The sequence below is a fragment of the Tachyglossus aculeatus genome, chromosome 15 (assembly GCF_015852505.1).
Source record: "Tachyglossus aculeatus isolate mTacAcu1 chromosome 15, mTacAcu1.pri, whole genome shotgun sequence".
In the NCBI taxonomy this organism is placed as follows: domain Eukaryota; kingdom Metazoa; phylum Chordata; class Mammalia; order Monotremata; family Tachyglossidae; genus Tachyglossus; species Tachyglossus aculeatus.
Genome location: NC_052080.1, coordinates 11,318,928 through 11,334,438, shown reverse-complemented (window position 1 = coordinate 11,334,438; position 15,511 = coordinate 11,318,928). Strand labels below are relative to the sequence as shown.

At 42.0% G+C, this 15,511-nt stretch overlaps 1 protein-coding gene across 2 annotated transcripts in view; it reads left to right on the top strand.

Annotated features, from left to right (window-relative positions):
• STS (steroid sulfatase) overlaps nt 1-15,511 on the top strand; it is a 102,102-nt gene that overhangs the window by 33,091 nt on the left and 53,500 nt on the right. The window contains exons 2-6 of one of the 2 annotated variants that reach the window (XM_038757458.1): nt 190-263; nt 1,730-1,870; nt 4,949-5,070; nt 5,164-5,286; nt 6,980-7,403. In XM_038757458.1, the coding sequence (XP_038613386.1) occupies nt 1,734-1,870; nt 4,949-5,070; nt 5,164-5,286; nt 6,980-7,403 (806 nt within the window). In that variant the 5' untranslated portion in view covers nt 190-263; nt 1,730-1,733. The remainder of the gene's footprint in view (nt 1-189; nt 264-1,729; nt 1,871-4,948; nt 5,071-5,163; nt 5,287-6,979; nt 7,404-15,511) is intronic. The other variant, XM_038757459.1, reaches the window with a different exon arrangement.

The following is a 15,511-nucleotide window of genomic DNA, read 5'->3' as shown; positions in this document are numbered from 1 at the left end:
CACTTAAAAAGGATTAAGTGAGGGGAAAATATCCATCTTTTATTCATTGTCATTCTGGGCAGTGTACCTTGCCATACTGAAAGAGGAGATATCTTGTTTTCTCTAAGTGAGAATTTTAGTGTTTCATTTGTTTGCACTATGCCTTCAATGCTTCCTTTTATTCATGTGAAAATTAATACTTTCTTATAGTGTCCTACCAGTGATCTGTACAAGGAAGAAACATTCAGTGCTGTCATATTTTATCGAAGGAAATAAGAGATTCGGTAGGTCAACCTTGATGTTTGCCGATAGCATCTTGCTTTCAACCCGTGTAAAATACACATAATTAAAAGTTTACGTCTTTTGAGGTTCAAGCATATGTTTACCAGGCGGGGGACCTATCGGTTACAAAGCTCGATGCGAGGAGCGAACGTATCTCCCAAATCTGTTAATTGTGCTCTCCCAAGTGCTTACTACAGTGGTCTGCACACAGTAAGTGCTCAATAAATACCATGATGATGATAATGTAAGGGGTACTTTGCAGGTAACTCTTAAGGTGAGCAACTACCATTTGTGTTGGGATAAGATAGGAATGTTCAGGAATATCATTCTCAAATAGTACAAGCCACGGAAAAAAGCTAGGTAGAGTTTAAACAGAAACAGTTTAAGCCATTAAAAAATGAATTTTATTAATCTGTAGTCACTGGTTTGCATCTCAGTAAAGACACACAACCTATTAATAGTAGACTAGACTGTGAGTTCATGTGGGAAGGGAATGTGTCTGTTTATTGTTTTATGGTATTTTGTCAAGCGCTTCGTACAGTGCTCTGCACATAGTGAGTACTCAATAAATACTATTGATCGATTGCTCCACAGCTTTCCATGGTGCAGTTCCAGCATATTTATAGCATTGATGTAGTAGTAATAGTGATGGTATTTGTTAAGCACTTACTATGTGTCAAGCACTGTTCTTACAGCAGAGGACCCCCTCCCCTCCGCATTGCCCCAACTCACTCCCTTTGCTCTCACCCCCTCTCCCCACCCTACAGCACTTGTGTATGTATGTAAATATCTATAATTCTATTTATTTATATTGATGCCTGTTTACTTGTTTTGATGTGCATATATCTAGAATTCTATTTATTTACATTGATGCCTGTTTACTTGTTTTGATATCTGTCTCCCCCCTTCTAGACTGTAAGCCCAGTGTGGGCAGGGATTGTCTCTCTATTGCTGAATTGTACTTTCCAAGTACTTAGTACAGTGCTCTTCACGCAGTAAGCCTCAATAAATACGATTGAATGAGTGAATGAATACAAGCTAATCCGGTTGGACACAGTCTTAATCCCCCTTTTATAGATGATGTAACTGAGGTACAGAGAAATTAAGTAGTAGCCTTCAATTTGAGACCAGTGGTAGACAGACTTCAGCTTAATCTCTTTTTTCATGTAGTAGAGACACATTTCTCTTGGACAGATATTGGAGGTAATAGGAGTCACAGAGAACCAAATGTTTATTCTGTTCTGAACTTCCAAGAAAATAATAGCTACATTTTCTGCCTCTCAGTGTCTACCGTGTCTTTCGGAAGCAGACGTGATCAGTAGCCGCTCAATCCCAAGGCCATCTGTATGCCTGCTTCTTTTTATTTTGACAGAGGGTCCTCCAGTGAAGTGAATGACTGTGACACTACCAGAAAGACAAAGCCATGCCCTTTCTCTTTATCCTTCTTTTGTGTGCTTCCCCTCCACAGGAAGATGAAGATTCTTTCACTTCTGCTGCTGTTTCTCAGCAATGCCCGCAGCCTCTCCGAAACCCGGCCCAGCATCATTGTAATCATGGCTGATGACCTTGGCATTGGAGATCTTGGATGCTATGGCAACAAAACACTAAGGTTTGACAAAAAAAACAAACAAAAAACATGTTTTATGTGATTGTGGATCTTTGCACACCTAAGTTGGGTTGGGTATGCAGGGTCAGGTTTTTTATGTAAAATTCAACAGAATTGCTCTGGCCTCTGAGTTAAGAATAAATGAGTATAGTCAATGAGGAGAAAAGCGCCTTCCTTGTGAAAGCAACTAAGTGGATCTGTTTATATTGGAATTTGCTGGAAAATAAGCAGCCAGCAATGTTGCCACTAACATAGATCTGACCCTTGCTCTCAGCAACTTTGAAGTTTTAAGGACTATTTCCCCTTCTTGTATGTTTCCCTATTACTGTATATCAATCCATCAATTAAGTAACCATATCTATTGAAATGGTTCCTACCCAACAATGGGCTCACAGTCTAGAAGGGGGAGACAGACAAAAAAGTACTTATATCCATATCCATAATTTCTTTATTAATGTCTGTCTTCCTCTCTAGACTGTAAGTTTATTGTGGACAGAGAATGACCACATAGATCTGACCCTTGCTCTCAGCAACTTTGAAGTTTTAAGGACTATTTCCCCTTCTTGTATGTTTCCCTATTACTGTATATCAATCCATCAATTAAGTAACCATATCTATTGAGTGCTCACTGGGTGCAGAGCACTGTACTAAGCACTTGGGAGAGTACAATATAAGAGACACATCCCCTGCCCACAATGAGCTTACAGTCTAGAAGAACTCTTTTTTTCTCCCTTCTCCTTCTGTTTACTCTCTCCTCCCTTCTCTAGTCTCTCCTTCTATCTTCTTCTTCTCTCCTTTTTTTTCCCTCTCCTCCAATTTCTGGCATCCAGCAAGGATACATCTCTAGTCTATCATTTCTCCACTGTATTTCCCCCACTTCTGCCACTTCAGCACTTCGGCATCACCTAAATGTTTAGGAATGCTCCCCACCCGCTATACACACCCCTGCAGTAGAACATATGCTCATATCTTTAAACTCTGTTGCCACCCCAGTAACCAATCAATCAATCAATCAACTAATGGTATTAATGAGTACTTACTATGTTTAGAGCACTGTGCCAAGTGCTGGGAAGCAGGATGGCTAAGTGGAAAGAGTCCGTGCATGGGAGTCAGAAGACGTGGGTTCTAATCCTGGCTCCACCACTTGTCTGCTGTGTGACCTTGGGCAAACCACTTAACTTCTCCATGCCTCAGTTACCTCATCTGTAAAATGGGAGTTAAGACTATGAGCCCCATGTGGGATAACCTGATTACGCTGTATCTACCCCAGCGCTTAGAACAGTGCTTGGCACATAGTAAGTGCTTAACAAATGCCATCATTCTTCTTATTATTATTATTGGAAGAGTACAGTGCAACAGAACTGACAGATGCATTCCCTGCCCATAATGAGCTTTCAGTCTAGAAGGAGAGACAGATATTAATATAAATATTGCATTATAATTATTTATAATTATATGATTGAAAGCTGTGTACCTAAGTGCTGTGGGGTTGAGGGTGGGAGAAATATCAGATCTCCAAAGGTCACAAATCCAAGTCTCTCTGTAATGGCAAGGATCATATCTATTAACTGTATTGTAATAATAATGATAATGGTACTTGTTAAGCACTTACTCTGTGCCAAGTACGGTACTAAGTGCTGGGGTACATACAATTTGATCATGTTGGACACTGCCCCTGCCCTCCATGGGCTCACAGTCTAAGTAGCAGGGAATAGGATTTGACCCCCACTTTGCTGATGAGGTAACTGAGGCACAGAGAAGTGAAGTGACTTGCTCAAGGTCACTCAGCAGACACGTGACAGAACCGGAATTTGAACCCAGGCCATCTGACTCCAAGGTCCGTGCTCTCTCAACTAGGTCTCACTGCTTTCAGGTGCTTGATACAGTGCTCTACACAGAGTAAGAGCTCCATGTATAAACTGATTGATTAGTCTCACCCAAGACAAGTCAAACTGTTGCTCACTGACAGAAAGTGGTTGTCTTGAACTCCTGGCTTTAAACCCCTCTCACATTAAGTGGGGAGAGAGACATTAAAGCTGAGGGGGCGGTATCCAACTGACTTTAAAACCTTTACCCAAAAAAGGCTGTGTGAGGGCTTTTATGCGGCAGTGTTCAGAGATGGGGGATACATTGGAGAAGGGTGAGACTATTGCTACGGCTGATTCATTCAATCAATTGTATTTATTGAGCACTTACTGTGCTCAGAGTGCTGTACTAAGCTCTTGGGGGAGGAAAATACAGCAATAAACCAACACATTCCCTCCCATAACAAGTTTACAGTCTAGAGGGGGTGAGACAAGCATCAATACGGACAAACAAATTACAGATACGTATACGGATACAGGTGATGTGATGTTTGAGCACTTAAACTGTGCTGAGGTAGAAACAAGATAGATCAGCCCAGGCGATGTCCCGCATCAGACTCACTTTTAGCGGTGAGGAAACTGAGGCAGAGGGAAATGAAATGACTTGTCCCAGGCCACATAACAGGCAAAATGATGGAGCCAGGATTATAAACCGGTCTCCTAACTTCCAGGCCTGTGCTCTTTCCATTTGGCCAATACCGCTTCTCATAAACTACTCTATTTCTGACTCCCTCAAGCATGGCACTCTCTCATGCCATCCTTCCCCAATAGGTCGAGACCCAGATTTGCCTGTTGCAGTCACCTCTCCCCACCCCAACCCTCCACCTCTCAGCCAAGCCCAAATCCGCCCTTACAACCACTGAAATGTTCTCTGCATCCAGGAGGGTTCCGGTCTATGCCTGGAAGGAGCTATGAGCTTAGTCTTAAGCTTAGTATTTATTTCTATTTATGTCTGTCTGTCTTCCCCTCTAGACAGTAAACTCGTGGGCAGGGAATGTGTCTGTTTATTCTTGTATCATACTCTTCCAATCGCTTAGTACAGCACCCTGTCCCACTTAGGGCTCCCCATTTTACACATTTATGCATAGTAAGCGCTTAACAAGTACCACAAGTATTCATTATTATTATTATTATTATGAGATAGATGTAAAATTTTGATCGGGAGGGTGGCTGGCTTCCATTTCAGCATCATGCAATGATTCTTGTCCTCCACCAGAACTCCTAATATTGACAGGCTAGCCAGAGGGGGAGCGAAATTCACTCAACACATAGCAGCTGCTCCTCTCTGCACCCCCAGCCGGGCTGCTTTCCTGACGGGCCGCTATCCAATCCGATCAGGTAAAACCCATTTTCATCGGGGTTCGTTTTCTTTTTCGGAAAAGACACCCCGACAACTCTGCCGTTTGATCCGTCTGTTTTTGCCCCTACCAGGAATGGTTTCTCATTCGCCCATTGGAGTCTTCATATTTTCGGCTTCTTCTGGCGGTCTTCCCTCTGATGAACTAACATTCGCCAAACTTTTGAAGAAGGAAGGTTATGCCACAGCTCTGATAGGTACCCATGCTTGAAGATGAAACAAATCTAAAATGTCCATGGTTGTGATCCACCTGACAGATGAGGCATGATAATAGTTGTATAATTAGTCATTTGTTGGTGTTTATTGAGTACTTACTGTGAAGAGGGCACTGAACAAAGCATTTGGGAGAGTACAGTATAATAGAGTTGGTAGACACGATCCCTGCACTTCAGAGCATTAAGCAATTAATATTTGCCAAACACTGTGCTATATGCTTGGGTTGATACAGGTCAGATGCAGTGCCTGGTCTATGTGAAGTTCACAGTCTAACGGGGAGGGGAAAAAGGTATTTAATTCTATTTTGCAGATGAGGAAACAGATGTTAAGTGAGTTGCCCAAGCCCACACACAAATGTAGATCCCTGATCTCCTGACTTCCACCACTAGATCATACTACTTCTGTAGCGTGAGCCAGTCTTTGTTCATCTCTGCTTCCACGTCTGATGAAGAAGAGAATCACTATAAATCAGAACATATTTTCTTTTAATTAAAAAAATATATAGAATCCTGGCTAAGGTTGTGATCAGTTGGTTATAAGGTAATTATGGGCTACCTATGTCATCTAAATAACTCAGATCAGAAAGATCCACTGAAAAATCTTCTTAATGCACTTAAAAATCAAATTATCTAGACTATGTGTGCTCAATAGATCTGGCATCTGAATGGAAATTTTGAGTACAGTATATTTTCTGTTTCAGTGCTGAAGAACATTTATTAATCGCTTTTAATCAGTATTGGCTTCCTTATTAATGAGTTCTGAAGTCCAAATAAATCCCATTCACCTGGAAAGATCTTTGAAGCCATAGAATAGAAGTTGGAGTACCACACCATCCTATGTACATGAAGGTTCCACCTGTTAGTAGAATCAGTGTTTCCTATTGGAAAGAGCGTGTGACTGGGAGTTAGAGGACTTGGGTTCTAATCCTGGCACCTCCCCTTGCCTGCATTTTGTCCTGTGGCATGTCTCTTAACTTCCCAGGGTTTTAGTTTACTCATCTGTGCTTTGCAAAGCACTGAACAGTGCTTTGCACATAGTGAGCACTTAACAAATACCATCATTATTAATATTATCTGTTACAGGAGGATTCAATACCTGTTCTCCTTCCTACTTAGTCTGTGAACCCAAGTGGGTTAGGGATTGTGTCTCACCTAATTAGCTTGGAACAGTATAGTAAGCACTTAAAAATATTATTTTTACTATTATTATTGACTGTGTCTGACCTAATTAACTTAGTACTGTATAGTAAGTACTTAAAATACTATTATTAGGGACTGTGTCTGACCTAATTAGCTTGGTACAGTATATTAAGCACATAATACATACCAAACAGGGTGGCTTAGTGGATAAAACACGGGCTTGGGAGCTAGAGGTCACAGGTTCTAATCCCAGCTCCACCACTTGTCAGCTGTGTGACTTTGGGCAAGTCACGTAACTTCCCTATGCCTCAGTTACCTCATCTGTAAAATGGGGATGAAGACTGTGAGCCCCACTTGGGACAACCTGGCAACCTTTTATCTATCCCGCACTTAGAACAGTGCTGGCACAAAGTAAGCACTTAACAGATACCATTTATATATTACCACAGGATCTGAATTTCGTGGCGGCAGGACAAATCAGGGTATTTAACAGGTGGCAAAATGCACGTCTCATGGATTTTCTCTCTCCTGGCAGGGAAGTGGCATCTTGGAATGAACTGTGGCAGCACAGACGACTTCTGTCACCACCCTCTAAGCCATGGCTTTGATTACTTCTACGGGCTGACAGTGACCAATCTGAGAGACTGCAAGCCCGGAGAAGGCACCGTGTTTGGGATGGGCTTCAGGCTCCTGGTTTTCATCCCGCTGCAGATCATCGCCGTAGCCTTGGTCACCTTGGAGATTATCCATTTCATCGGTCTTCTGCGGGTCCCCAAGATTGTGTTCTTCGTCCTCATTTTATTGATGGCCTGTATACTTGGAGGCTTCCTTTTTTTCCTACATCATTTCCAAACCCTCAACTGCTTCCTGATGAGGAACCACCGAGTTGTTCAGCAGCCCATGTCCTACGAGAACCTCACTCAGCGGCTGACAGAGGAAGCGCTCCAGTTTATAAAAAGGTTCTGTGTTCAAAAATAATAGTAATTTGGGGGGCAAGCACTCTGCTAAGACCGTAAGCTCCTGGAGGGCAGGGAACATGTCTACCAACTCTAGTTTATTTACTCTTCCAAGTTCTTAGTACAGTGCTCTTCTCGTTGTGTCTCCCAACTCTGTTATGTTTCACTGAGCGCTTACTATCAGGCAGTCATAATAATAATAATGGTATTTATGAAGCACTTACTACATGCCAGGCACTGTACTAAGTGCTGAGGTGCTTACAAGCTAATTGGGTTGAATTCAGTCCCTGTCCTGGTTTCTGAAAACCAGCGTGGACTAGTGGATAGAGCCTGGGCCTGGGAGCCTGGGTTGTTTAATCCCAGCTCTGCTGTTTGTCAGCTAGATGACCTGGGACAAGTCACTCAACTTTTCTGTGCCTCAGTTGCCTCATCTGTAAAAGGGGGATTAATACTGTGAGTCCAATGTGGGACATGGACTGTAACCAATCTGTTTGGCTTGTATCTACCCCAGCGCTTAGTATAGCACTTTAGTAAAGTGGCACATAGTAAGCATTGTACAAATACCATGAAGAAACCCCAAAACAGTGTCATTCCTCTAGTCATTGCTTCTGGGTAGCTGTATACATTTATTTATTTAATTACAAAAAAAAAAAAAGGCTTGTGGGCAGGTTGACCTATTCATTCATTCACTCAATCGTATTTATTGAGCACTTACTGTGTGCAGAGCACTGTATTAAGCACTTGGGAAGTACAAGTTGGCAACATATAGAGACGGTCCCTACCCAACAACGGGCTCACCATCTAGAAGGGGGAGACAGACAACTAAACAAAACATGTAGACAGGTATCAAACTCATCAGAACAAATAGAATTAAAGCTAAATGCACATCATTAACAAAATAAATAGAATAGTAAATATGTACAAGTAAAATAAATAGAGTAATAAATTTGTACAAATATATATACAAGTGCTGTGGGGAGGGGAAGGAGGTAGGGTTGGGGGGATGGGGAGGAGGAGAAGAAAAAGGGGGCTCAGTCTGGGAAGGCCTCCTGGAGGAGGTGAGCTCTCAGTAGGGCTTTGAAGGGAGGAAGAGAGCTAGCTTGGCGGATGTGCGGAGGGAGGGCATTCCAGGCCAGGGGAAGGATGTGGGCCGGGGGTCGATGATGGGACAGGTGAGAACGAGGTACATTGAGGAGGTTAGTGGCAGAGGAGCGGAGAGTGTGGGCTAGGTTGTAGAAGGAGAGAAAGGAGTTGAGGTAGGAGGGGGCGAGGTGATGGACAGCCTTGAAGCCGAAAGTGAGGAGTTTTTGCTGGATGTGTAGGTTGGCAGGCAGCCACTGGAGATTTTTGAGGAGAAGAGTAACATGCCCAGAGAGTTTCTGTACAAAGATGATCTGGGCATCTTGGGCTGGGGAGGAAAGAGAAGTAAAAAATGAAAATATACCCATGTAATAACCTCCAGTATAGCTGAGTGAAATCACTTTATGGGTTCATGGTATAGAGTTCTTTGTCACTGCTTCCCTTTTCTGGCCTTCATAATTGGCCTCCTGCTTCTCTGCTCAACTATGAAGCTACCAGCACTAGCCAGAGCCAGTTAGCTTTCAGAGATTTATTAAGAAAAATCATGGTATTAAGGGCTGACTTTGTGCCCATGTGCTGTGCAAAGCACTGGAATAGATGTAAAACAATAAGATCTAGCATAGCCCTGTCCCTCCTAGGGGATCATGATTGAGGAGGTAGGGAATGCAGGCCTTTTATTCTCATTTTACAGATGAGGGTAAATGACTTCTCTGAGGTCATAGAGCAAGCCAGTGACAGAGCTGGGCTTAGAATCCTGTTCCACTGAATACTAATTCCATATGTGAGAAGGGTTGGATAAGGTTGTATATTTTAGTCAAGATTTTGCCCTTATGAGACAGGGGAAATGAGATTGGAGTCAGGTTAGAAGAGCAGTTATTAATCATTTTACCCATTTGAAGAGAGTTAATTCTTCTAATCAATAATTGTATTTGAGCACTTACTGTGTGCAGAGAATTGTACAAAGTGCTTGGGAGAGTACAGTACAAATAGGATTGGTTCTGGGATAGAAACAGCCTCCAAAATGCCAAGGAAACAAAAATTTACCTAGTGATCCCTTAAGTTCCTCAAGAGACAATTCCCAACCTGGTTTAACCATTCCTCCTGCCTGACTGAAGGACATGGAATAAAAGGGTAATAATATGTTTCCAGGGGCTCTGATTATTGAAGTCATAAAATCCATCTTTCACATTTAGATATTCAGGAAGGTCATCAACAGTTGGTAAAAACAGGGCCCTGGATTAGTTGAGTGAGGTTGTGAGTTGTCTTGGGGAGGGGCAAGGAGGGGAGAAAGCTTCTACTCTAACCGTTAAGGCTTTTCTCTTTTCAAGTCCAACTATGGTTGCTGGTTGGGGGTGACACAGACAAGAGGAAGAGTAATGTCTGATGGGACAGTGCAAGAGGATTCTGATCAGAGAACCAGCTAATACATCCTCCATGTCGGATGAGTTCAGTAGAAAACCTGAAAACATCTAGCGCTTAGAACAGTGCTTTGCACATAGTAAGCACTTAATAAATGCCATCATTATTATTATATCTGGCTATTGTGGTTGGTTAAGGAGGCAACGACTATTGAGTGGTTAATTGGCAACCCCGTCCTGGTCTGTGGTGCAACCATGGGTTCTAAAGCCTAGCTTCTTGCATCCTACCCAAGATAACGATGGGCCTTGTTCTCAGGATAAGAAGATGGAAAGTTAATGATTCTAATCCGAGCTCTGCCATTTGTCTGCTGTGTGCCCTTGGGCGAGTCACTAAATTTCCCTGTGCCTCAGTTACCTCATTTGTAAAGTGGAGACGAAAACTGTGAGCCCGAGTAGGACATGGACTGTGTCTGACCTGATTAGCTTGCCCCTACCCCAGTGCTTAGTACAATGCCTGGCACATAGTAAGCACTTAACAAATACCATCAAAAAAGAGATTTTCCTTTTGATAGCATTCAGCAAGGCGGCAGTGAAATATGAACGTATCATCTCATCTCCCTTTCAATCCCAATGATAAATTAATAACTTTGATTGCTCGTTAGGGAAATTCATTCGGCAGGGCATGGATTTCAAACTCCCCCAAGGAGTGACCTTGTCAGCTATAAGAAATATAGATTGTTTTAAATGGACATCTACCCCTTTGAGTTAAACATTCAAGGAAGCCAGCATAATGATTTAAACTCCGGGTCTGAAATGTGCACTCCTCTTCTGTTCCCTGTGTTCCTGAAATGATTTACATTCAAGAAATGGGTTTTGGAGATGACTGTGTGAGACATTAAGATATGGGAAACAGGAACATAAAGCAAAGATTCACACATTTGTGGATGAGACTTTGTAGATGAAGAAGGTTTAGCCAGATGTGGTTGTCACACTGATACTTCCACCGGCTATATTTCACAGTTGAGGATAGTGTTGGTTTATTAAGTGAGGTGTTCATCCTTCAACACCCCATATCTTCTGAAGTCCATGAGAATTAGACTGTGAGCCGCATGTGGGACAGGGATTTGTGTCCAACTTGCATCTATCCCAGCGCTTAGAACAGTACTTGACACATAGTAAGTGTTGAACAAATATCATCATCATAACAATAATAGATTATAAAGAAATAGCATGGCCTAGTGGAAAGAGCATAAGCCTAGGAGCCAGAGGAACTGGATTCTAATCCCAGCTTGGCCACTTACCTTTTGGTGACCTTGGGCAAGTCATTTTTACCTCACTGTGCCTTAGTTTCCCTTTCTGTCTAATAGAGTTTCATTACCTGTTCTCCTTCTACTTAGACTGGAAGCCCCATGTGGGACAGGGACTACTTATCTACCTTAGTGCTTAGTACAGTGCCTGGCACTTAACAAATGCCATTTATAATGATGATAAATTTTTTATTCTTCTCAGTGAGAGCTCAGGTAATCCTAGTCCTTTTCTCTGCCACTTTTTAGAGTGGACTAATGCGTTTGAATATGAAGGCCAATTTGTTTATTTCTTCTGCTAGAGGCACTAAAGAAAAAAGGGAATTGTGCCTAATGCCTGAGAATGAAGTTTCCGGCGAGTCCCTGTAGCTGTTAAAAGCATTTTGAGTTACCTCAGTTCAGATTCTGGTGACTGTGATCCTTCTTTTCCTCCGACATCAGTTTCAGTAAATTTGATCAACCTATTAGAATGCTCCCTGGGTAGCGTGTTATATTTGGAAGTCAAATAGATGCTAATAACTTCATGTTAAGTTCAGCCCGGATGTCACTTGTGCCTCATCAGCAGGCTCTTTAGTAAATGGTCTGCTGCCTAACCAATCCAAACTTTGAAAATGTCACGGAGTCCTATTTTTAAACACACCGAACTGCCAGAGTGAGAATGTCTCCTCGTTTTGCCTTCAACCACCTCAGATTGCTGACCGGGGAGAAGCGAATCATGAAATCAGAACTATGGAAAACATACCCCAAAAAATGCAAAAGGACTTAGCATTTGCATGGGAAGAATGTGCCCCTAAATGAAAGATATACAGATCAGACTCCTTGATGATTTTCTCTGTTCCATCTCTGAATACTCTTCTCCACAGGCATAGTTTGTGTTCCCATGCATTCTCTGAAATCCGGCGTGGCAGTTGATAGATTTATTGTTGAAAGACGTGACCTTTTCTTCTCTTCTCCCCCACCCCCACCTCCCAAAAATCACACTGTGGCACAGGAAGGGTCCTGAAATGAATTTTTAAGGTACCTTTAGTTTAGCTCTCCTCATCTCCAGCAGGGCAGCCATTCAAAGCTCAGGTTGAACAGCTGAGGTTCAGGCCAACCAGAAAACCTCATTTTGTCTGGGGAATAAAAGAATTGCTCTATGATTTTATTCATTCTATTTTGGATAAGAGTACTGATAACTTTTTATAAAATTAAATGTATGTACTCTCAAAATGCTCTTAGGGAATTTTAAAACTGTCCTATCCAGCATTATTTAGGCTATAGCTTGACATTTTTAAAATGGTATTTATTGAGCATATGCTACATGCGGAACACTGTACTAAGTGCCTGGAAAAGTGAAGCGCAACAGAAATGGTAGATGTGATCCTTGTCCAGAGGAGATTACATTTTATAGTGGGAGAGAGACATTAAAGTAGATGGGGGATAGCAGAAATAGGAGAGTAGAAGACTTTTTATAAATACTGTGGGGCTGGAGCAAGTATCAAAGTGCTCAAGGCATCAGTAAGACAGTAGACTTTAATAAACACTGCCACAATTCTGAAGTGGGAAATGAGCATGTGATTTCAGTGACTAGGAAAGGGGAATTAACAAGTTCAGAATAATCATCTCTCACTAGATGAAACAGAGGAACACCAAGTTTTGGACCCTAGAGATTCATAAAACTTCTTCGGCATTTCGAGCATTCAAACACTATAATTTATTTATCATATTATCTAAGAGACATTGGCACTTTCTATAGTTTCTCTTTGCCTTGGCTATAATAACTTCCACACCTCTTGTTGACATGTTAATTGTATGTCTCTGGAATTAAGATTTCCTCACTTCCCACGCCTTGCCATGACAGTTGCAATCAGCTAGGACTCCTGCTAGAGATACCCAAGTTGTGCTTCTGAGTGGGTGGCTGAAGCTGGAAGTGAAAGAGGATTAGCGTATTGTAAATATTGTGCGGCTCAATGTGGATGATTCAGAATTATTTGCTTATTTCCCAATAGGCAGGGATCCACACTTTCTGACTGTCCCCAACAATTATAACAACTTGGCACCTTGATTGACTGATTGACTTGGAACCCAAGGAGAAAAATGTATCAACCAAATCAAACAGGCGTATATGTTTGAGGGCTTAGTGTATGCACAGCACTGTACTAAGCGCTTGGGAGAGTACACTTTAGCGACTCTGCCCACAAAAGCTTAAAGTCTAGCGGGGAGTATAGGAAAAATATAACATCTTGTCCTGGAGGAGGTTACAGTCTAGCAGGGAAGGCAAGCAGATGGACTTTGGTATTAAAATCGTCTCTGATGTCTCAGGTTAGGATCAGCATGTGACAGTGAGTCTATTGCCACTATTGGAATAAATTGAGGAGCTGAAATCTCACAATTCTATTTCCTGCTTTCTCCAGAACATAGACATGCTGGGAGATGGAGATGTGGGGCAATTTATGTGTTTCGTTGCATTCTGCAACTGCAGAATGAACATCCAGGGCAAGGGAAACAAAAATGTTTGAAGGGGCTGTCTGATCAGTGATGAAAGCTATATAATCCAGTGATGAGTTAGATCATTTAATGTTTCACTCATCTAAAATGTTTCTTGTAAAGTTGTTGATATCGTATGTTAATCATTAATCACTCAGCACCCTTGGATAAAATAATCGTGATTATGGTATTTGTTAAGTGCTTACTATTATGCTATGTGATGAGGTAGATTCAAGGCAATCAGATGAGACATAGGCACTGTCCCACATGAGGCTCACAGTCTATGAGGGAGAACAGATATCAAATCCCCATTCTATAGATGAGGAAACTGAGGCACACAGAAATTAAGTAGTTTGCCCGAAGTCACATAGCAGGCAAAAGGCAGAGCTGGGTTAGAAAAGCAGCATGGCCTAGGGCCTGGGTTCTAATCTTGGCTCTGTCACTTGTCTTCAATGTGATCTTGGGCAAGTCATGTTAGTTCTCTAGGCCTCAGTTACCTCTATGCCTCAGTTAGAGAAGCAGCATGGCTCAGTGGAAAGAGCCAGGGCTTTGGAGTCAGAGGTCATGGTTTCAAATCCCGGCTCCGCCAATTGTCAGCTGTGTGACTTTGGGCAAGTCACTTCATTTCTCTGGGCCTCAGTTACCTCATCTGTAAAATGGGGATGAAGACTGTGAGCCCCCCGTAGGAACAACCTGATCACCTTGTAACCTCCCCAGCTCTTAGAACAGTGTTTTGTACATAGTAAGTGCTTAATAAATCCCATCATTATTATTATCATTATTATTACCTTGTTGGAAAAATAAGGATTGAGACTATGAGCCTCATGCGGGACAGGGACTGTGTCCAACCTGATAAGCCTTTATTTATTCCAGTGCTTAGCACAGTGCCTGGCACATAGTAAGTGCTTAACAAATACCAAAAAGAAGGACCAAGGTCCTTATAGCTCCATGCCTGTGCCCCTTTCCACTAAGCCACACGGACCTGATGTATAGGTCTGGGAGTTAGGAGACCTGAGTTTTATTTCCAGCCCAGAATCCTTCTGGGTGACTTTAGAAAAATCGCACAATCTCTCTGGACAAGACTCTTTTTCCTCCTATGATAAATGAAGATAAGATACTCGCTCTACCCACCTCTTAGATTGTAAGCCCCATGTGTGGTGGGAACTGTGCCCTTAATGACTTAAGTTTGGCAACACTTAAGGATTTCATGAATATAAGAATTATCATTTTAAAATGATACTATATACTAACAGTCTTAAAACGCAAAACGCAACCAATAGTATTATGTGCAGAGCACTGTGGTAAAAAGTTTAGGAGTAAGCATGAAAGAGATTTAGTAAAGATGGTCCTTGGCTTACAGTCTAGCAGGTATTGTTAAAATGGTTGTGCATTGAGGTATACTGGTGTACTGCCTTATAGAATATCTAAATCTGAATATACAACTCAACTTTACTAATTAGCTACTATTAGATAGTTTCCTTCATGCTCATGTATATCTGGTATAATATGTGCCCATTCACCCATCTAATATGTGAGGATCCTGCCTGCTAGCCAGTAGAATAATTGTAATAATGGCATTTGTTTACTTGTTTCTGTTTATTTTTGAAGCACTTTCCTTGTGCCAGGCACTGTACTAACAGCTGGGATAGGTACAAGCTAATCAAGTTGGATACAGTCCATATCCCACATGGGGCTCACCGACTTAATCCCCGTTTTACAGATGAGGTAACTGAGGCCCAGAGAAGTTAAGTTACTTTCCCAAGATCACACAGCAAAGTGACAGAGCTTGGGTTAAAACCCAGGTCTTTCTGATGCCCAGGCCTCTATCCACTGGGCCAGGCTGCTTATTCATTCATTCAATCATATTTATTGAGCGCTTACCATGTGCAGAGCACTATAT